At 45.4% G+C, this 21,316-nt stretch overlaps 1 protein-coding gene across 1 annotated transcript; it reads right to left on the bottom strand.

Annotated features, from left to right (window-relative positions):
- Positions 1 to 1,404: 1,404 nt before the first annotated feature.
- LOC134573468 (olfactomedin-4-like) lies at positions 1,405 to 19,532 on the bottom strand. Its single transcript, XM_063433235.1, has 5 exons — positions 19,453 to 19,532; positions 18,028 to 18,201; positions 17,755 to 17,909; positions 13,897 to 13,910; positions 1,405 to 2,421 (listed from the first exon to the last, which is right to left on the bottom strand). Exons 1-5 carry the CDS (start codon positions 19,507 to 19,509, stop codon positions 1,613 to 1,615), a joined length of 1,209 nt encoding a protein of 402 aa, XP_063289305.1. The 5' UTR covers positions 19,510 to 19,532; the 3' UTR covers positions 1,405 to 1,612.
- Positions 19,533 to 21,316: the final 1,784 nt, after the last annotated feature.

The raw sequence follows: 21,316 nt of genomic DNA, 5'->3' as shown, positions 1-21,316 counted from the left end.
ACACACTGCATCCACTACACACACACACACACACACTGCATCCACTACACACACACACACACACTGCATCCGCTACACACACACTGCATCCGCTACACACACTGCATCCACTAGGGCCTAGACAAACACTCTGCATCCATTATACACACCCTGTTTCCATTCTAAACACTCTGCAACCTTGTGGGCAGACTTGGAGGTGGATGCAGTGTGTGTTTGTCTGTGTGTATTGCGTGCAATGTTTGTTGTGAACGCATTGTGTGTATGGATGGAGTGTGTATAGTGGGTGCAGTGTGTAGTTAATGCAGTGTCTGTATTTGTGCACTGGATGCATTGTCTGTGTTTGTGTAGCGCATGTAGTGTGTATATTGGATGCAGTGTGTAGCGTATGCAGTGTGCAGTGGATTCATTGTGTGTGAGTAGTGGATGCAGTGTGTAGTGGATGCCGTGTCTGTGTTTGTGTGGTGCATGTAGTGTGTATATTGTATGCAGTGTGTAGTGTATGCAGTTTGTAGTGTGTGCAGTGGATTCATTGTGTGTGTATAGTGCATGCAGTGTGTGTAGTGCATGCAATCTGTGTAGTGTATGTAGCGTAGGTGTAGTGCATGCAGTGTGCATGTATTGTATGTAGTGTGTGCTATAATTTGAGAAAATGCCTCCCTTGTGAAAGTGCTGTCTGGAGCCATGAGTTTTATGGAGTAATAGGAGGAGTTATAGGGAGCGTTATATGGAGTAATAGGAGGAGTTATAGGGAGGGTTATATAGAGTAATAGGGAAGGTTACATTATAAGACTTTTTATTATTAATAAGGAGAGGATGTTTTGCCCATTGCAGGTTATCTCAGGTCCAGATTTTGTTCTCCTCAATCTTTGTTCCTACTCACACCCAAGACTTATGATATTTGGGTTTTTACCTACTTAGTATGCTAGTGTGTGTATGTTTGGAGCATTTGTGATATATACATATTATCCATTTTAACAGTGCCCTCACCTCATTCATTCATATCTGTTACAATGTGTCCTAGAGGGATTCCCATCCAGGACAGGAGCCAACGTGGAATGAACCTTCTGTAAGAATACTCTACGTATAGCACTAGGAGACTATGGAGAATAAGCGACCATGAAACTCAGCTCAGAGTTAGGCATATAAGAACATTCACAATTTACAAACCAAGTTTAATTAATTCCCATCAGTGTTTCAGGACAGATCTTACAGAATCAGAACGGCAGCAATGTTGCCACTAATCTACCAGTCAGGAGAACACAAACTGTGTGGTTTTATCAAGTATTTTTCATTTCATCAAATGTCTTAATGATTTAAAATATAATTTTTGTCACATTACAGTTGGTGAAATATGAGTCTGTTTTAATTTTTTAAAAACATTTAATTTTGTTGCTTTTGTATACAAAATAATAATGCATTTCTATTTAACCTGCTGTATTGATAAAAAAATATTACATTTTCATTGTGGATGTTGTGTTATGCAGGAGAACAGAACTGGATGGGGATTCAGAGAAATGGAGAGATATAGTTTAGACTCTCAGTTTAAAGCTCTTTAGGGCAATCTGGCAGGGATTCGTAGTTACTTGATCTTTATGGAGGTCATTCTATTCGATTATCTTTTGAAGTTGTTGACATCATAAGTGACCAGGTAGCCATCATTAGACATGTAGAGCTTGTGGTCATTGGGGTTGTAGGACAGACATTGAATGTTCTCCATCATCTTGTCAAAGGGGATACTCAGCTTCCCTTCAGTACTTGTCTTGGTGTCATACATGTAGAAGATCTCATCCCTCCTTACGTTTAGAGTCCGTGTTGCATATAGAATACCCCACACCATGAAGGTGTTGGTAACTCCAAGCTTGTTTTGGGAGGTAGTCCAAGTCTTCTCTACTATCATGGAGGTTGAATTAAGTTTACTGATAATTATATTTCTTCCATTCTGCTCTGTGGAAGAAATCACCCAAAGACCATCTTCATCGGCAGCCAAGTTAATGTTTTTCCACTTATTGGATGCATGAGAGAACCGGTTGTTGAATGTGGCATCTGTGAGCGTTTTACACTCCACTGCATTTGTTTTTGTATTAAACTTGCAGAGGTCCCTGGTATTGTAGCAGTTGTAGTACATGGATTCATTAAACATGATCACACCACCACCTTGTCCACTGCTGCAGTAGTCAATATTGTTGTATGCTATAGGTTTAGTGAGGACCTTGTCTGTAGGATTTTTGTAGAGCAGGAGATCATCGTATGAAGGGTAGAAGCGTATACTATTCATGGATCTCCCATCCGTAGTCAGAGGGGCCACCCAGTGGATATCCTGATCGGCCCCTAACATTGAATCCTTGCCCCAACCTCCAAACTTATAGGCAAATCCTAAATAGTTGAGCTCCACCACAAATGGTTTGCTGATGTTTCGAATTCCTGTAGATAGAAAGGTGGTATACAATAGTAAATGAGGACATTATAGCTTGACACTCTTATTGCACTTAAACATTTTTAATTCCCATCACTTGTTCTTGGTAGCATTAACTAGACTTGTGCATCTTGAAAAAATGTGATTTGGCCGAATCGATTTTCAGAATTCTTTTTAACAGTCAATGAGCAAGTAGCAAAAAAAACTCTAGGTGGTGCAAGGTTTAATTATGTGGCCCCTGCCAGCAGGGGCGTATTAGCCGCGAGGCAAACAAGGCATTTGCCTTGGGCGGCATTTTCCAGGGGGCGGCAAAAAAAGCCGCCCCCCCAAATGCCCAAGGCAAATGTCTTGTTAGCCTTGCGGCTAACAGACATGCTGGGCGGTCGGGCGGCGCTGCTGGGCGGGCGGCGAGGGAGCACTTCCTTTGAGCTGTCTGCTCAGCTCCCTCGCGCGCCGCACAGTGAGGCTGGGAGCCGGAATATGACGTCATATTCCGGCTCCGCCTCCCAGCCTCAATGTGCGGCGCGCGAGGGAGCTGAGCAGACAGCTCAAAGGAAGTGCTCCCTCGCCGCCCGCCCACCAGCGCCGCCCGCCCAGCAGCCACTGGACCACCAGGGAAAAAAGAAGCCCCCCCCCCCCCCCAGCATTCCCAAAGGTAAGGAGGCTGATGGGGTTAAAGTTAAAAAAAAAAGCCACTGGACCACCAGGGAAAAAAGAAGCCCCCCCCCTCCCAGCATTCCCAAAGGTAAGGAGGCTGGGGGGTTAAAGTAAAAAAAAAAAAAAAAAGTGTTATTGTGAGTGTCTGTTAGTGAGTGTGTGTGTCTGTTAGTGAGTGTGAGTGTGTGTGTCTGTTAGTGAGTGTGAGTGTGTGTGTCTGTTAGTGAGTGTGAGTGTGTGTGTGTCTGTTAGTGAGTGTGAGTGTGTGTGTCTGTTAGTGAGTGTGAGTGTGTCTGTTAGTGAGAGTGTGAGTGTGTCTGTTAGTGAGTGTGTTTGTGTGTGTGTTAGTGAGTGTGTGTCTGTTAGTGTGTTTGCCTGTGAGTGTGTGTGTATGTTAGTGTGTGTGTGTCTGCTAGTTTGTGTCTGCTAGTGAGTGAGAGAGTGTCTGTTAGTGAGTGTCTGTTAGTGAGTGTCTGTTAGTGAGTGTCTGTTAGTGAGTGTCTGTTACTGAGTGTGAGTTTGTCTGTTACTGAGTGTGAGTTTGTCTGTTACTGATGTGAGTTTGTCTGTTAGTGTGTGTGTTTCTGTTAGCTAGTGTATGCGTATCTGTCAGTGAATGTGTGTGTGTGTATTTAGAATGCGGGGCGGGGTAAAGGTTGGGTGGGGGTGGCGCGCGGGGGGTGTGTGTGTGTATAGTGGATGCAGTGTGTGTGTGTATGCGGATGCGGTTTGTGTGTATAGTGGATGCAGTGTGTGTGTGTGTAGTGGATGCAGTGTGTGTATGTGTGTGTAGCGGATGCAGTGTGTGTGTAGCAGATGCAGTGTGTGTGTGTGTAGCGGATGCGGTGTGTGTGTGTGTGTAGTGGATGCGGTGTGTGTGTGTAGTGGATGCCTAGGGCAGCACAAAACCAGGATACACCACTGCCTGCCAGCACTCACTAGTCAGCCATCAGGTTAACTAGTTAAAATGATAAATGAATAAAAAGGCCAATTTTGGTTTATACTTTATTCTGGTAGTGTAGTGGTTAACTATATATATATATATATATATTATATGTTCTAAAACAATTGACTGAACCCATGTCATAGTTTGCTTGACTATTTGCTAAAGTGTTAACCACCACTGTTAGTAAGTACAGCTGTTTATTGATTTCACCAGTAGCGACAGAGCATTAACAACTGCTGCCTAAAGACAGTTACTAAGTAGCGGTTTATGACTCTCATTATTCTCTATGGTAGCCACAAACTGCTATCTCACACTTGGTTTCTCCTCTAAGATGTTTTTGTAAACAGACCAGCATGAATGTACCACGCCTCCTAACAATCCCAATTTCGGTTGGACAGTCTGGATATTCGTGTCCTGTCCCACCTTAGGCCACTGATGTCCAGCTTTTGAGGACACACAGAACTATCCCCAACAGTCATGGCATGAGCGCTTTCTTAGATTCGCTTGCGCTATGTTCAGGGAACTAGGATCTTGCAGGCAGGGAGCATTGAAATGGTGCTCCCTGCATGTCCTGCCCTCAGTGGGCTGACCTGTGTGATGGACATGTATTCTGATGTGATTTCACTCCTGGCTCATCTACCATAATCTCAGATGGACCTGTCCATTTTTGAGGCTGGTTTAACTCTTTGGGGGCAGGGCTTGTGACGCAATAACATCACTTCTCCGCCCCCTTTATCTCCCACCCCCCCACCAAGGTGGGACGGCGGAGTTCAGAAAATATAATGGCATCTGGTTGGAAAACAGTTATGCAGGCCCTTTTAAAGGCAAGATGACATCATCATTGAATATCAGATAATAACAAATAAACATCATTAATTGGATTAAATGTTATGTGACTATATCAGTGTCCACCCATCAATATTATTAATTGGCTCAGGGGTTTGAGTGACTAGCTAGGTGTCCTCCCACCGGGAGGTGGTATTGTTCTGGACACGGGTGTGGACAGAAGGCTCAGGCGCCATCTTTCCCAGCATGAGTTTTACTCGGTGGAAAGGGGGGCTTGAGCGTCATTTTACACAGTCAGTGATGTCAGGTCTTGTGGTCAGGTGCAAGGTTCTCTTATGAATAGAACATTTCATTAGTACAGTGTTCTCATGGCCTTGGCTCTGGCCTTGGTTATACTTTGTTGCATGTTACAGGAGATTCAATAATTCCGGAGTCAGCTATGTCTTTATAGAAAATACAGTCTCTGTTCATTGTATTAAATGTACTGGGAAATTCTGTCATGTAATGTAGTTTAAAATGGATTAAAATGGAGGGTTTGTCACAGTGTGAGGTTAAAATGGAGTTAGTACAATAATTCAGTACAAGTTCAATAAAGATTTTTAAATAATTCTACATCAGCCACTGATGTCCAGCTTTTGAGGACACAAGGGAACTGTCCCCAACAGTCATGTCATGAGCGCTTTCTTAGATTCGCTTGCGCTATGTTCAGGGAACTAGGATCTTGCAGGCAGGGAGCATTGAAATGGTGCTCCCTGCATGTCCTGCCCTCAGTGGGCTGACCTGTGTGATGGACATGTATTCTGATGTGATTTCACTCCTGGCTCATCTACCATAATCTCAGATGGACCTGTCCATTTTTGAGGCTGGTTTAACTCTTTGGGGGCAGGGCTTGTGACGCAATAACATCACTTCTCCGCCCCCTTTATCTCCCACCCCCCCACCAAGGTGGGACGGCGGAGTTGGGAAGTATGAAGTACTGTGGGTAAAAGGTCAATAAACCAGAAGATAGGTAAATCTATTTGTGTTTGTGTTGTGTGTGTTTGTTAGTTTCAACCATATATTGATTTGGCTCAGCAGAATGTTGGTCCTGAAGACTAGATTCAGAAACCAATATCAGGCAAATAAAAGGGTTACAAAATGGGCCAATCACTTTGTTACAATAATAAATAAAATAAATTATATATATATATATATATATTATTAGTAGTAATATATCTATATATGTAGAAAGGCCATTAGGCCTGAATTTGTGGGAGGAGTAAGTCCCCTACTTAAACTCCCAGCCCCTACTCACCTCTGACGTTCAAGTTCGAGTGTTCCTGATCTACTTCCGGTTTGCCTGACTTCTTGTTCGGGTGTCCTGTCTGTCAGCTGCAGTCTCCGGCAGAATCCTCCATCCTATCTGCGGTCCGGCTTCCAGACTGCTAAACCGTGAGTCATACTTACAGTACATTCCGGTCCTCTCACGCCGCTCTGTGGTCTTATCGGGGGCCAGAACGCACATGGCGGTAATCTTTACCGGGGACAATCCACTACGGTGTCTAGGCGGTCAGTTGTTTGTACATCTATCTGGACCCCCCCCCCTCCCCACGGACTCGTAGGTTCGCGGTACGTTGCTACCCTCGATCAAAAAACAATACACTTGTAAATAGGGGCATGTAAATCCGCATTGGGTTAGCCTCTGCTGTTATAGCGGAGGCTATGCTACTATACTGTGTGTATAAAGGATGCCATAATTTACTATAGTGTGCACGGCATATTGCTACTATTTGTAAATAGTGATGTCCCAAACGGTTCGCTGGCGAATAGTTCCTGGCGAACATCGCGCTGTTCGGTCCACCCCCTATTCATCATCATTGAGTAAACTTTGACCCTGTACCTCACAGTCAGCAGGCACATTCCAGTCAATCAGCAGCAGACCCTCCCTCCCAGACTCTCTCACCTCCTGGACAGCATCCATTTTACATTCATTGTGAAGCTGCATTCTTAGTGAGAGGAGGGACAGTGTAGCTGCTGCTGATTTGATAGGGAAATTGATAGCTAGGCTAGGGTATTCAGTGTCCACTACAGTCCTGAAGGACTCATCTGATATCTGCTGTAAGGACAGCACCCCAAAAAGCCCTTTTTAGGGCTAAAACATCAGTCAGCTTTTTTTTTTTTTTTTTTTATGTAATTGCAGTTGCCTGCCTGCCAGCCTGTGTGTCAGGCTCACAGCATATACTGTGCCCACTTGCCCAGTGCCACCACGCACTCACTGGTGTCACAATAGCTTGCATTTAAAAAAAAACAAAAAACTTTTTTGACTGTAATATAATTGCAGTCAGTTTCCTTCACTAGTGTGCGTTTCAGGGCCTGCCCAGTGCCACCACTCACTCACTGGTGTCACAATAGCTTGCATTTAAAAAAAAAAAAAAAAAAAAAAACTTTTTTGACTGTAAGATAATAGCAGTCAGTTTCCTTCACGCGTGTGCGTTTCAGGGCCTGCCAGGGCACAGTGTCACACCAGTGCAACTCATATCTGGTGTAACAGTAGTGTAATTAAAAAAAAAAAATACAATTTTGACTGTAATAGATTGAATAGCAGTTAGTTGTCTGCCAGCGTGTGTGTCAGGCTCACAGCGTATACTGTGCACACTTGCCCAGTGCCACCACTCATATCTGGTGTCACAATAGCTTGCATTTAACAAAAACAAAACTTTTTGGACTGTAATATAATAGCAGTCAGTTTCCTTCACTAGTGTGCGTTTCAGGGCCTGCCCAGTGCCACCACTCACTCACTGGTGTCACAATAGCTTGCATTTAAAAAAAACTAAACTTTTTGGACTGTAATATAATATCAGTCAGTTTCCTTCACGAGTGTGCGTTTCAGGGCCTGCCCAGTGCCACCACTCACTCACTGGTGTCCCAATAGCTTGCATTTAAAAAAAACTAAACTTTTTTGACTGTAACATAATAGCAGTCAGTTTCCTTCATGCGTGTGCGTTTCAGGGCCTGCCAGGGCACAGTGTCACACCAGTGCAACTCATATCTAGTGTAACAGTAGTGTACATTAAAAAAAAAAAACAATACAATTTTGACTGTAATAGATTGAATAGCAGTTAGTTGTCTGTAAGCGTGTGTGTCAGGCCTACAGCGTCTACTCTGCCAACTTCTGCCACTGCACAGTGCCACTCATATCTGTTGTCACAGTAGCTTGCACGCATAGTACCACTAATCGAAAAAAAAATGACAGGCAGAGGCAGGCCACCCCGCAGGGGCCGTCGTGGTCGTGGTGCTGTGATTCCCTTTGGCCCTAGAATAATGCCCAGTGTTCAGAGGCCACGTACCCTGAACTCGAAAAGTTCTGAGGTCATAGTTGACTGGCTAACACAGGACACCCAATCTTCTACAGCTTCCACTCGGAACCTTGACGCACCATCCTCCTCCAGCTTAGCTTCGGGCACCTCTCAAGTTACCACTCGCCCGCCTGCCGCCGCCACCAACACTAGCACCACAGCCGCTTCACTTGGTATGTCAGAGGAGTTATTTACACATCAGTTGGAAGAAATGAGTGATGCGCAACCATTATTGCCAGAGGATGTAGATAACAGGGATATGTCTCAGTCAGGCAGCATTACACACGTACAGTGTGATGATGATGATGTTGTACCTGCTGCTGCTTACTTTCCTGAGTTGTCAGATAAAAGTGAAGTGGTTGATGATGACGATGCATCCGTGGATGTCACGTGGGTGCCCGCTAGAAGAGAAGAAGAACAGGGGGAAAGTTCAGATGGGGAGACAGAGAGGAGGAGGAGGAGACGAGTTGGAAGCAGGGGGAGGTCGTCGCAAGGAGCTAGTGGCACAGTCAGACAGCATGCATCGGCACCCGGGGTCAGCCAGACAGCACGCCAATCAACGCATGCTGTTGCCACCACCAGAATGCCGTCATTGCAGAGCTCAGCAGTGTGGCATTTTTTTTGTGTGTCTGCCTCTGACAACAGCGATGCCATTTGCAACCTGTGCCAAGAAACTGAGTCGTGGGAAGTCCAACACCCACCTAGGTACAACTGCTTTGCGAAGGCACATGATCGCACATCACAAATGCCTATGGGATCAACACATGAGTACAAGCAGCACACAAACTCAAAGCCGCCATCCTCCTCCTGGTCCAGCATCTTCAGCCACGTTAACCACTGCTGTCCTCCTTGCCCCCTCTCAACCATCCGCCCCTCCGTCTCTCGCCTTGAGCAGTTCCTGCTCATCTGCTCACAGTCAGGTGTCTGTCAAGGACATGTTTGAGCGTAAGAAGCCAATGTCACAAAGTCACCCCCTTGCCCGGCGTCTGACAGCTGGCTTGACTGAACTCTTAGCCCGCCAGCTTTTACCATACAAGCTGGTGGAGTCTGAGGTGTTAAAAAAGTTTGTAGCTATTGGGACACCGCAGTGGAAGGTACCCGGCCGAAATTTCTTTTCACAAAAGGCAATCCCCAACCTGTACTCGATTGTGCAAAAGGAAGTAATGGCATGTCTGGCACACAGTGTTGGGGCAAGGGTCCATCTGACCACTGATACCTGGTCTGCAAAGCATGGTCAGGGCAGGTATATCACCTACACTGCGCATTGGGTAAACCTGCTGACGGCTGCCAAGCATGGAATGCGTGGCTCTGCAGAGGAGTTGGTGACACCGCCACGACTTGCAGGCAGGCCTGCTGCCACCTCCTCTACTCCTCCTACTCCATCCTCTTCCATAACCTCCTCAGCTGAGTCCTCTTCTGCTGCTGCATCTTGCTCCACATCAACGGCACCCCCCCAGCTCTCCAGGTACTATTCCACATCCCGGATACGGCAGTGTCACGCCATCTTGGGGTTGACTTGCCTGAAAGCAGAGAGTCACACCGGACCAGCACTCCTGTCCGCCCTGAACGCACAGGTGGATCAGTGGCTGACTCCGCACCAACTGGAGATCGGCAAAGTAGTTTGTGACAACGGAAGAAATTTGTTGGCGGCATTGCATTTGGGCAAGTTGACACATGTGCCGTGCATGGCACATGTGTGTAATCTGATCATACAACGCTTTGTGCATAAGTACCCAGGCTTACAGGACGTCCTTAAGCAGGCCAGGAAGGTGTGTGGCCATTTCAGGCGTTCCTACATGGCCATGGCGCACTTTTCCGATATCCAGTGGCAAAAAAAACATGCCAGTGAGGCGCTTGATTTGCGACAGCCCGACACGTTGGAATTCAACACTCTTAATGTTCGACTGCCTGCTCCAACATGAAAAAGCCATTAACGACTATTTGTATGACCGGCGTGCTAGGACAGCCTCTGCGAAGCTGGGATTTTTTTTGCCACGTTACTGGACGCGCATGCGCAATGCCTGTAGGCTAATGCATCCTTTTGAGGAGGTGACAAACCTAGTCAGTCGCAACGAAGGCACCATCAGCGAAATCATACCATTTGTTTTCTTCATGGAGCGTGCTCTGCGAAGAGTGCTGGATCAGGCCATAGATGAGCGTGAAGAGGAAGAGTTGTGGTCACCATCACCACCAGAAACAGCCTTATCAGCATCGCTTGCTGGACCTGCGGCAACACTGGAAGAGGATTGTGAGGAAGAGGAGTCAGAGGAGGAATGTGGCTTTGAGGAGGAGGAGGAAGACCAACCACAACAGGCATCCCAGGGTGCTCGTTGTCACCTATCTGGTACCCGTGGTGTTGTACGTGGCTGGGGGGAAGAACATACCTTCAGTGAGATCACTGAGGACAAGGAACAGGACATGAGTAGCTCGGCATCCAATCTTGTGCAAATGGGGTCTTTCATGCTGTTGTGCCTGTTGAGGGACCCTCGTATAAAATGGCTGAAGGAGAACGACCTGCACTGGATGTCCACGCTACTAGACCCCCGGTATAAGCAGAAAGTGCCTGAAATGTTACCGAATTATGGCAAGTCGGAAAGGATGCAGCAGTTCCAAAATCAATTAAAAAGTATGCTTTACACAGCGTATAAGGGTGATGTCACAGCACAACGGGAATCTAACAGGGGAAGAGGTGAAAGTAATCCTCCTCCTCCCACGACCACGCCGGCAAGGACAGGACGCTTTACAGATGTGTTGTTGATAGAGGACATGCAGAGCTTTTTAAGTCTTACGCATCGCCACAGCCCTTCGGGGTCCACACTCAGAGAAAGACTCGACCGACAGGCAGCAGACTACCTCGCCTTAACTGCAGATATCGACACTCTGAGGAGCGATGAACCCCTTGACTACTGGGTGTGCAGGCTTTACCTGTGGCCTGAGCTATCCCAATTTGTGATAGAACTTCTGGCCTGCCCCGCTTCAAGTGTCCTGTCAGAAAGGACCTTCAGTGCAGTAGGAGGTATTGTCACTGAGAAGAGAAGTCGCTTAGGTCAAAAAAGTCTAGATTACCTCACCTTTATTAAGATGAATGAGGGATGGATCCCGAAGGGACTGACAGTGGGCGATACATTCGACTAAAAAAGGCCTGATGAGAGGGACGTAACAGGGTGTCGCGGCTGCCGGCCCGCCGTGTGATTTTTAAATCCCTAGCTCACCCCAGTACCTTGCCCTGTCGTGGTTTCCTGTTCCTGGTTTCCTGAAAGTGCTTTATCATTGTGAATCTGATTTCCTGGTATCCTGATCTTGGCTTTTCACTGGTTATTCTGAATTCTGGTTTCCCTGACTTGGCTTGTGTAAACTGTATTGTGTATTTTCTGGCTTCCTTGACCTCGGCTTTCCCTTTGACCATTCTCTGTCTCTAGCGTATTAGTCCGGCCATTCTAAGGTCCGGTTTACGCTCTGTCCTTTTATTTTCCTTTTCTTGCCTATGTATATGTTTACACAGTTTCTGCGTGCTGGACCACACTAGTAGTCGTGACATTGGGATTAAACTGATAAGAATAGTACTACTTAACACACCACTCCTATCTGGTGGCACATTAGATTGCACGCGCAGTGCCCCAAATTTGAAGTAGGAGGACCGACCAAGCATCTTTTTCCATCTCCCGGTTCCTAAAATCGATGCCTTATATACACGTCCCCTGATAGGGGACGTAACAGGGATTAAACTGATAGGAATAGTACTACTTAACACACCATATAATAACACAGAGAGAGGCAACGCAGAGAGAGGAGTCTGAAGAAGAGGAGTCAGAGGAGGAAGGTGGCTTTGAGGAGGTGGAAGACCAAACACAGCAGGCGTCCCAGGAGGCTTGTTGTCAAGGGGACCCTTGGTGTTGTACGTGGCTGGGTGGAGGAAGAGACCTTCAATGACATCATTGAGGACAAGGAACGGGACATGGCTAGCTTGGTATCCAACCTTGTGCAAATGGGGAATTTGCGTTTGTGCAAATGGACTGTTTGCGGTTGTTTGCGGTGCGTTAAACGGGGAGTTTGGTCTGTCACTGTGAAGCGGGCGTAACCCTTACACTACCTGATCAATACAACATCATACCTGATGTTTTAAAGCACGTTATTCCAAACAATTTAGGAATGTTAGGTGATTTATGCCCTTTATGCATTAAAACCAGACTCTGCATCAACTATGTAATTTTCCATGGGAGTTTGCCATGGATCCCCCTCCGGCATGCCACAGTCCAGGTGTTAGTCCCCTTGAAACAACTTTTCCATCACTATTGTGGCCAGAAAGAGTCCCTGTGGGTTTTAAAATTCGCCTGCCTATTGAAGTCTATGGCCTGTTCGCGACATCACTATTTGTAAACTTTCATTCATGCTTCCCATTATTGTTTCTCTTGTGTCAGTTTCACAGGCCAAGTTTAGTGGGCTGTTATCGCCACCTAGTGTTTTTTTATGGTATTGTCTGGTTCTTTATATATTATATGTAGCTTGCCTGCACTAAACTCTAGCAGCAGCTGCAATCTTACTTACTTGGATGTTTACCGTGAAATTACTAATCACACAATATTATACCATTCCTTTATGTGCAAGTTAATCTTAGCTCTGTTAAAAAAATTTCTTTGATATCCACAGATCGCCCATCTCTCCATGTCACCGAGAGGCCAACATCCTGCAACCACATCTGTGGCAAAGTACTTACCTCGGCCAAATCATAGATAGAGCCTCTCACCGCCACTTGGCACTAGTAGGGCCTCATCTGTCACTAGTCAACGTTAAGTTTTTCACGTCGGCAATAGCCTTACAGTCCAGTTCACCTGAGAAACCCCCCCTGCCAACCCCCCCCCCCCCGTTTTGTGTCATTTTCTCATACGCCCCTACTAAATCCAATTCATTAATTAGTTTCTAGAATGTCTCAAGATACAGCTCCCATTGACAAGTTGCCTACAGATGAGATACCATTCACTCCTATCAGACCCGGGTCTCCAGGCGAATCTATCGCCCCTTCTACCTCTACGTCTTTGAGAGCATGGACTGTGACGGTAGTAAACTGTATCACCGTCCAATATTCCCTTTTACCCAATAGTAGAATATTGCCAATAATCCACAGGAACAAATATCGCTGGTATCGTCAAATAATCCACACATGAGCCAAAGCTTAATGCTGGCACAAGACTGATTTACTGGAAGCAACAGGCATTCAATTTATACAATAGCAGACTCCTCCTCTGGACCAGGCTAGATAATTGAGTTTCAGCAACATACTAAACTCAATTATCTGCTGGCCAGAAACATTACAATTTTTAACATTTTTAGAAAAGTACTTTCTGCACAACATACAAATATAACAATCACATCCCTGGGTAGCTGAGGATACTGGGAGTCACATATCCAAATTTCACGAAAATCCGTTCAGTAGTTTCCGTGTCGCATCGTGTGGAAGTTTGACCGGCTCGCCATGTGGTGGTATCTGATTTACAGTTCCATGAAATCAGCAGCAAGAGCCGGTCTCCATTCGTGCCTAATTACACGAGAACTACCATACGAATGTTGCAGCTTGTTATATGAGAAAGCTCCCCTTGTTCGGTAGATTAAAACTCCCGAATGCCGGTTTGATACGTTGAATGAAAAGTAGTCAGCTGGGACTTCCATAATGGCCGGACGTTCGCGTGGTTGCCATGCCGAAAACAGTTTCAGGCAATTCACACGTAAGTCCCGCTGACCGCATTCGGGAGATTTAAGATGGCCGCCATGCTTTGTTCTCGACACGTGTTCGTATGCCGAATGGCGGCCACCTAGAAGCACTTAATTAAGTTGCGGTTTTCTCAATGTTCCAAATTCTGATTGCTACCCAGGGTGGTGGAATACATTTCCCGAACACATAGTTAAAACGAAACGTCCAAAAGTACTTAAACAGCAGGGAGAGGATATAACCGAATGCACACAGGTGAGTATAGGAAAATCCTTTACATGGGCTATTCCAAAAATTACAACTGAACTTAGGCTTAGGGGCATCCCCTTTCCTGCTACGGCTCGTAAGGCGGAACTCTACAGACTTTTGACCAACCAGGCCCCTGAGCCTAGGCCAGGCACTAGCTCTCAAGGTCAACCATCTGGCGCTGGCACAGCCACCGAGGACACCCTTGCGGCAATCCTGGCCAACCTGCAGACCTTGAACAGCAGTTAAGCAAGGTGGAGAGTGCCATTGCCTCCCCAGGTAACCTTCCTGACCTCTCAGCCCTCACCCCAGCAGTACCTATGGCACCAACACCCGCCCCTATACTTCCCCCTTTAGCTCCTGCCTCAGATACGTCTCCTTTTGTGTCACCAGCTCACTCCGTCCCAGACTCCATTAGGAAAGAAATCCTGGATGGGAAGGACGTGTGTCTGGTGTCATTGCTTATAGCTTCCCAATACGTGCTGGAGAACAGGGCTTATAACTTTGGGGATATTTCGGTGGTTCTTAAAACCAGAGACCCTAGGCTCAACAAAAAATTATCTATTCCCAATTTCGTTTTGACTTTTGGGATATACCGTGATGTCATCTGCTCGGTATATCCTCACAGGAGAGAGGAACTGGACCTTTATCTCCATAAAGTGGTGGATTTCAGCATCACGTACGGGGGCTCATCTTTTTATGACTATCATAAATCGATATCAGCGAAAGCGGCGACACGTCTGAAACAATTTAACATAAGAATTAACTGGTGTCAGATGGATACAGAATTATTCTGTCACCACTTCGCTGGTCTGAGGCCCCCGTCTTGTGCCATATTTAATTCTTCAACTCTCTTGGCTGATTTGTGCCCTTCGGTGACTGATCCATCCACCCCCACTCCCACCCCTCAATCCACTTCCACTGCTCACAATAAACACGAGGGTGGTCAGCGGGATAAACTGGGTAGGCCCATCTCTTTTCTAGGGAAAGCTCAGGTGTCCAACAATTTCAATGCAGGTTCCTGCAGCTTCAGTGCCTGTAGATTGTTGCACATCTGCTCTATCTGCTTCAGGGCACACACTAAGACCATGTGCCCGGCCAGGTTGTCCCCTAACAAGTGACTAACCGACATTAATATCGACAACCTGTTTTTTTACTTGAAAACTCATCCAAGTAGACATCTAGTGGAAAATTTGTTAACAGGGTTCACCCAGGGCTTTCTCACGGGTCTTGTAGCCATTCCCTCAGGCACGCTGGAATGCCCCAATCTCCTATCAACCTGCCTAGACCCAGAGGCCACAGACGCTCTCCTTTCCACAGAAATAGCACAAGGTTTCATGATCGGCCCCTTCACCTCCTTATCAATAGCTAAGAGGTACTTCAACAATATTGTTATTCTGGGGCAATACCCTCACATGTCAAACTGAGAGGTCAGTTTATAGGGAAAACTGTTGCCTGGATACAATTCTAAAACAATTTCCATATGTCCTTTGCAGACTTTACATGCTGGAAAACACAGGTGCCAACTGCTGTGGCTTTCTGCAGTGTGCATACCGGCAAGGAGGGCAGGGTTGAGGAGTGGGTGGAAGATGATATGGAGGATGATGATGTCCTAGACCCCACATGAAATCAAGGTCATGCGAGTGACGTGTGCAGTTTGGAGGAAGAGGCACTGGTCGCACAGAGGCACCAGCACAGCATAAGATGGAGCAGGGTGCAAAAGCGGAGCGGCCGTCCCCTCGCGCTCGTCGGCATGTATTATCTTTAGAATTCCCACAGTTATCCAAGTAACAGATGGAGCGATAAAAGGAACCATAACAGATTTAACCAGCCATTCGCAGTTTTACAGTCAGGAGTGCAGTGCGGTGACCGGGACCCAGACAATGTCCGGTGGGGAAAATCTGGTGGTCCCAGTGGTTAGAGTGAACTCTAGCCCGCGCTCCAGGGCTAGAGTTCACTCTCACGAGATTTGGAGCATTGCTGTGGTAACTGCGACAACTCTCCATGCTTGCGAGAGTAGGACCCGGAGGAGCTGCAGGCTGAGCTCCCGGGTCCTCTCTCACTCCCTCCCTGCTAGCTGTCAGCACAGTGCCTGCAGACCGGGAGGGAGATCTCTGATCTCCCTCCCGGTCTGCAAGCACATTGCAGCGCTAGCACTTGCACAATGTCAGCCCTGCATTAGCCGGCAGGGGAGAATCTCGGGGGGGGGAAATTGCCCCCTCCCCCCCTTGATCCGCCACTGGTCCAGCGTCTTCTCACTGTGATTTTCACAGTGAGAATCGTGAAAGCGCCTCTATTGGCTGTGAGACACCCACTAGAGGCTGGATTAACCCACAGAAGGGATCTACCGAACCAGCTGTACACACTGACTGTGCGCACGAATGGCTCCGTTCGACCATTCTGACTGGATTTGAACTATGTGAAATAGACCGGCTGCACAGCCTAAATCCCTGGAACTTTTTTGGGCATGAAAGCCATGCTTGCGGTCGGTCAAAAAGAGACTTTCAGGAATTTCCTGAACCCCTGCTCTGATCTGGGTGATTTTTGGATATGTTGTTCACCCAGATCAGAGCTATCTGGGGATGTAAGTTGTATATGTTGTGTTTTGGGGGGTTTCTGTACTTTGGGGAAAAAAATATTTCTGCCTGAGTTACTTACTGTACTTTATTCAATTATCTCCCAGGCAGAGGGGAGGGAATGTGTACTGTGTATGGGAGTGTCGTTCCTTGTGCTATTGTTTTGATTGATTTAAGTATCTTGTATTCCCGTGCCCCACAAGGTCCAGGGGGTGCTCCTCTGGCCTGAAACCACTGTATAAAAGCAGCCTGCTCAATAAACCTTTCAGTTCTACTTCACCCTCAATCTAGAGTTCTGTCTCTTATTCGGGGAAACAGCTACAAGGGATTGCTATGCTCTTAATACTCCCTTGAATAATCACTAAGCTCATGTAAGAGCTTGTTCCTGTTCCACTATCTGGGGAAAGAGAGGTTCACCCACATGAACCTGGAGCTTGGTCTTAGGTCCAGGGTGGGTGGAAGTCAGCGAGACCACCGGGGCTATAAGGGATCTACCGAACCAGCTGTACACACTGACTGTGCGCACGAATGGCTCAGTTCGACCATTCTGACTGCATTTGAACTATGTGAAAAATTAGTTTTTCTGCCTGGAGATAATTGAGTTACTAACAGTACTTTATTCATAGTTACATAGCTGAAAAGAGACTTGCGTCCATCAAGTTCAGTCTTCCTCACATATGTTTTTGCTTTTGATCCAAAAGAAAGCAAAAAACCTAGTCTGAAGCGCTTCAGGCAGAGGGGAGGGAACCTGGAGCCTGGTCTTAGGTCCAGGGTGGGTGGAAGACAGCGAGACCCCAGTCAAGCTGTAACGCTGGAATGGGGGACTGCAGTGCTGATGGTGTCTGGTGGATGGCTGGATATACTCGGTGAGCACTAGAAGCATGAATTGACGGAAGCACCCAGTTGGGGTGGCAGGCGGTCCGTCACAACCTGATCAGTCAAAATTTAGATGAATAGCAGTTTGGACTGAAGTGAATTTCCAAATCTAGTGATTGTATATGTATGTGTAAATATTTGGGTGCATGGTTTTATGTTCAAGTAAAGGCTAAAATGTTTTGTAAAAAAGCTCTGACATTGTGATAATTTTGTGCTTACTGTAGGGGACAGGTGGGACAGCTGGATTATCTTGGTGCTTCTCACCGTCCTCCAAGCGTTTCCGTAAGGAGGCAATTTCTTGTTTCACTGCAAGGACGTTGTTCTTATCATGTGATTCCAGTTGGTCCACCATGATGGATATGTTTTGGATCTGCAAGGTATGAAATGATTAAAGTTAAACATTATGCAACATGTTGGTCATTTTAAATAGACCTGTGCTTTATGGTTTCCTTGACATTTTGTATTATATTTTGAATTGTTTCACGCACCTTTTCAAAGAGAGTCTCCATTAAAGCACTAGATCCATTGAAGGAAGCTCTGAGCTGGATAGCTAAGGATTCCATCTCTCTTATTTCTAACTTCAGCAGTTCAAAGTCCAGCTCAGTATAAGAGATTTCACCCAACTCCATCACCTCCACCTTCCTGGCCAGGTTCTTCAAATTCTGGAGGGATTCAACAGGCGTCATGTGTCATATGTTTGAGTAAGTTTCCCATCTCATTAGTTGTTAACTTTGTTTGTAAATTCCCATAATACAAATTTAGTGAATAAAAACCATAATTTTTATGAAAAATTGCCAACTAAAAATATAAGATTGATGGAAACCGAAGGATCAGTTCACTAAACTAAACATTGCGTTAATCTGAGAAATGTATCTGCAAAAGGCAGGACAAAATAGAGAACTGGGGAAATAATGTCAATTTCAGCAAAATTAACAAAATAGACAAATTCTCTGGTTTCTCTCTTTTTTCTTCTTTTTTTACCATTTGTAGCCTGGTAAAACGTGTTTTTTTTTTTTGTTTGTTTGTTTAAATTCTCCACAATTCACTGTTTGATTAATACAATCCCTGGCTTATTTGTTGGTTAGCCTAGCACCACAGGTTTAATAAATTCCCAAATTAAAGGAGGAGGGCAGGGGTCCGGCCAGGTTATTCACATAAGTGTGAATTTAAGGTGAATTTCTATAGGGTTATTTATATATATTATATTATAGTGAGGATTGTAAGCCCAAAATAACTGAATTCTAATTTTCTCTAAGTCGACAACACTTCTAGTTTGACTAATTTATTTTAAAATTCACTTTGAATTTCCAAAAATTCTCTTGGTGAGAAATCCCAAATTTTCGGCCAAAATGTTTTCAGTTCAACTATTTGGGTCTAAAATGTGAAACCCACTTTGGATTCGCACCAGTTCTTGCTCAATACATGGGTTATTAACTAAAGTGAGAATTAAACGGGAATTTCAAATTCAAAGTCATAATGTCTGAAATGGATAAATTCTCCAGAAATGCTTCCAGTTCAGATATTGCGTCTTTAAACACGAAATACTATGATGTAGCAGAACCTAAATCTTCACCAAAATAAATGTAACAAAAACCACCAAACATGTAAATTATAATGAAAAACACCTAAAACAATAAAATATATATCCATCACCATGTGTAAATAACATTTCTCTATGATAAATAGCAAAACAGAATGTATAAATAATATTTAGAGATCAACATTTCAGATAAAGTGTAGAGAAACCCTCTGTATCCGTTTTTGGATACATTTCCGCGGCAGGTAAGTAGATCCCATTGTACATGGCTATGGCATTTGCTGGCGCTATATAAATAATAAAATAATAATAATAATAATAAAATGATCTAGGTGAAGCAGGGAGTATGTAGCAGCGTTGTAATGTAAGCACTTACCAGCGAGGCAGCGTTGGCCTGGCAGACAGACAGAGCAATGATCAGAAAAAGCCTCATCTTGTCTCAGCTTCTATTCTTCACTCTGTGCTACAAACAGACCTGTTTTATAGGGTCAGGTTGGGGAGGAGCAGTTTTTAGGAATTTCATAATTCCTCCTCTTCTTTTAATGTACTCAGACCACCCTCTGGCGTTCCTTCACCCGCCACAGCCACTTGAGAAAATTGCTGTTGACTTATTCTTGTTTTGGCCTTTCTACCTAGAGAGAAAATTGGCAGGAACATATTATTGCATCAGGATAATTGATGATGCAGGTGATGAGCTTGTGAAATATTAGAGCAGGTAAAGAGATGGGATTTATCCAATGTTAGTTCATTGGATAAATGGTGCTGAGAGACAGAAGGTGGTGAAATCACAGACACACAGTAAGGATAAATGTAAAGAGGCATACAATGCCTTAACATAGGGGAGACGCAGAAATATGATCGACAAATAAATTAAAATTAATTAATAAAAAATTAAGTTTGTCCAAATCCATTTGTCTAAAATTTCATTATTTTGGGCAATTCGGGTTTTGTTTATGGGGCAGTTCCATTTAGACAAATTTTGAGAAAAATGATTCTCCTACAGGACAGGGCATGACATATTATAATATAATTATTATAATATATTATTATTATATTATGTTTACATTTTACAGTTCACTGATAGGAGCACCTTTCTGTCATTTCACAGATCAAGTGAAGAAAAGAGAAGGAGCAGGAAGGAACGAAATCGCTATATTTATATAATATCTATATATCGATTTTTGTACTTCTCTTTTCTTCCAGCTATTGGTAACTTCTCGCTCGATCACCGAATGTAAACAATAATAAATATACACTAAAATGGGAAAAATAAAAATAGTGAAAAATACGTGAAAAAAGTGATATCCCCGGTGTCCCTCACAAAAAAACACACTGCAAAATATACAAGAGAATAAAGAATGTGGGAAAAACCCAATAAACGTATGAAAATAATAAGAATAAAGAATTATAATAACCTGGAAGAATAAGAATCAAATATTCCACTAGAGTGAAGAAATACTGATGATAAATATCGTAATACAGTAACATCAAAGTGAACATTAAAGGACCTCTATAGTGCCAGGAAAACATACTCGTTTTCCTGGCACTATAGTGCCCTGAGGGTGCCCCCACCCTCAGGGTCCCCCTCCCGCCGGGCTCTAGGGGGTGGAAGAGGTTAAACTTACCTCTTTCTCCAGCGCCGGGCGGGGGACTCTTCTCCTCCTTGGCTGAATGCGCATGCGCGTCAAGAGCCGCGCGCGCATTCAGCCAGTCTCATAGGAAAGCATTCACAATGCTTTCCTATGGACACTGGCGTCTTCTCACTGTGAGAAGCGCCTCTAGCGGCTGTCGATGAGACAGCTACTAGAGGCTGGATTAACCCTATTATAAACATAGCAGTTTCTCTGGAGCGGCCCGGCGCGGGAACGGCGTTCGGTTTGGCGGAGGAGACCGCTGCAACGCTTGAGCCTGGGTCCCGTGGGTGCTGGGACCGGGACGGGAGTAGCCATAGCCATGCTGGGTGCAGCTCTGGAGGTGTTGGGGCAGAGCTTAAGTGCAGTGGCAGGCTCATCATTGCCAGGCAACGCAGCCCCGGGATCGGCGGGAGCCACGCTTGGATTGCAGGCCTCCGCGGTCAGTGGGGTTGGCCTAGGAGGAGTACCAGTTGCGGGGGGCCATGGAGACCGGGCGCCCCCTGGAGGTCGTGAGCGGGACCAGGAGGAGACAGGAAACGGTGCAACACAGGGCCTGGCTCTTGGAGGGCCCGACGATGTGCAGGCAAGTGGAAGTTATCAGGCATT

The sequence above is a fragment of the Pelobates fuscus genome, chromosome 9 (assembly GCF_036172605.1).
Source record: "Pelobates fuscus isolate aPelFus1 chromosome 9, aPelFus1.pri, whole genome shotgun sequence".
Classification (NCBI taxonomy): Eukaryota; Metazoa; Chordata; class Amphibia; order Anura; family Pelobatidae; genus Pelobates; species Pelobates fuscus.
This window is presented reverse-complemented; position numbering and strand designations above follow the sequence as displayed.

What these genes read in the sequence shown, in the direction of transcription:
- LOC134573468 (XM_063433235.1), bottom strand. Translation starts at nt 19,509, where the DNA reads ATGAGGCTTTTTCTGATCATTGCTCTGTCTGTCTGCCAGGCCAACGCT. An exon ending in AGGCCAACGCTGCCTCGCTG is followed by an intron (nt 18,202 to 19,452) that starts GTAAGTGCTTAC and finishes GAATCCCTCCAG; the next exon opens with AATTTGAAGAACCTGGCCAG. An exon ending in TGGAGACTCTCTTTGAAAAG is followed by an intron (nt 17,910 to 18,027) that starts GTGCGTGAAACA and finishes CATACCTTGCAG; the next exon opens with ATCCAAAACATATCCATCAT.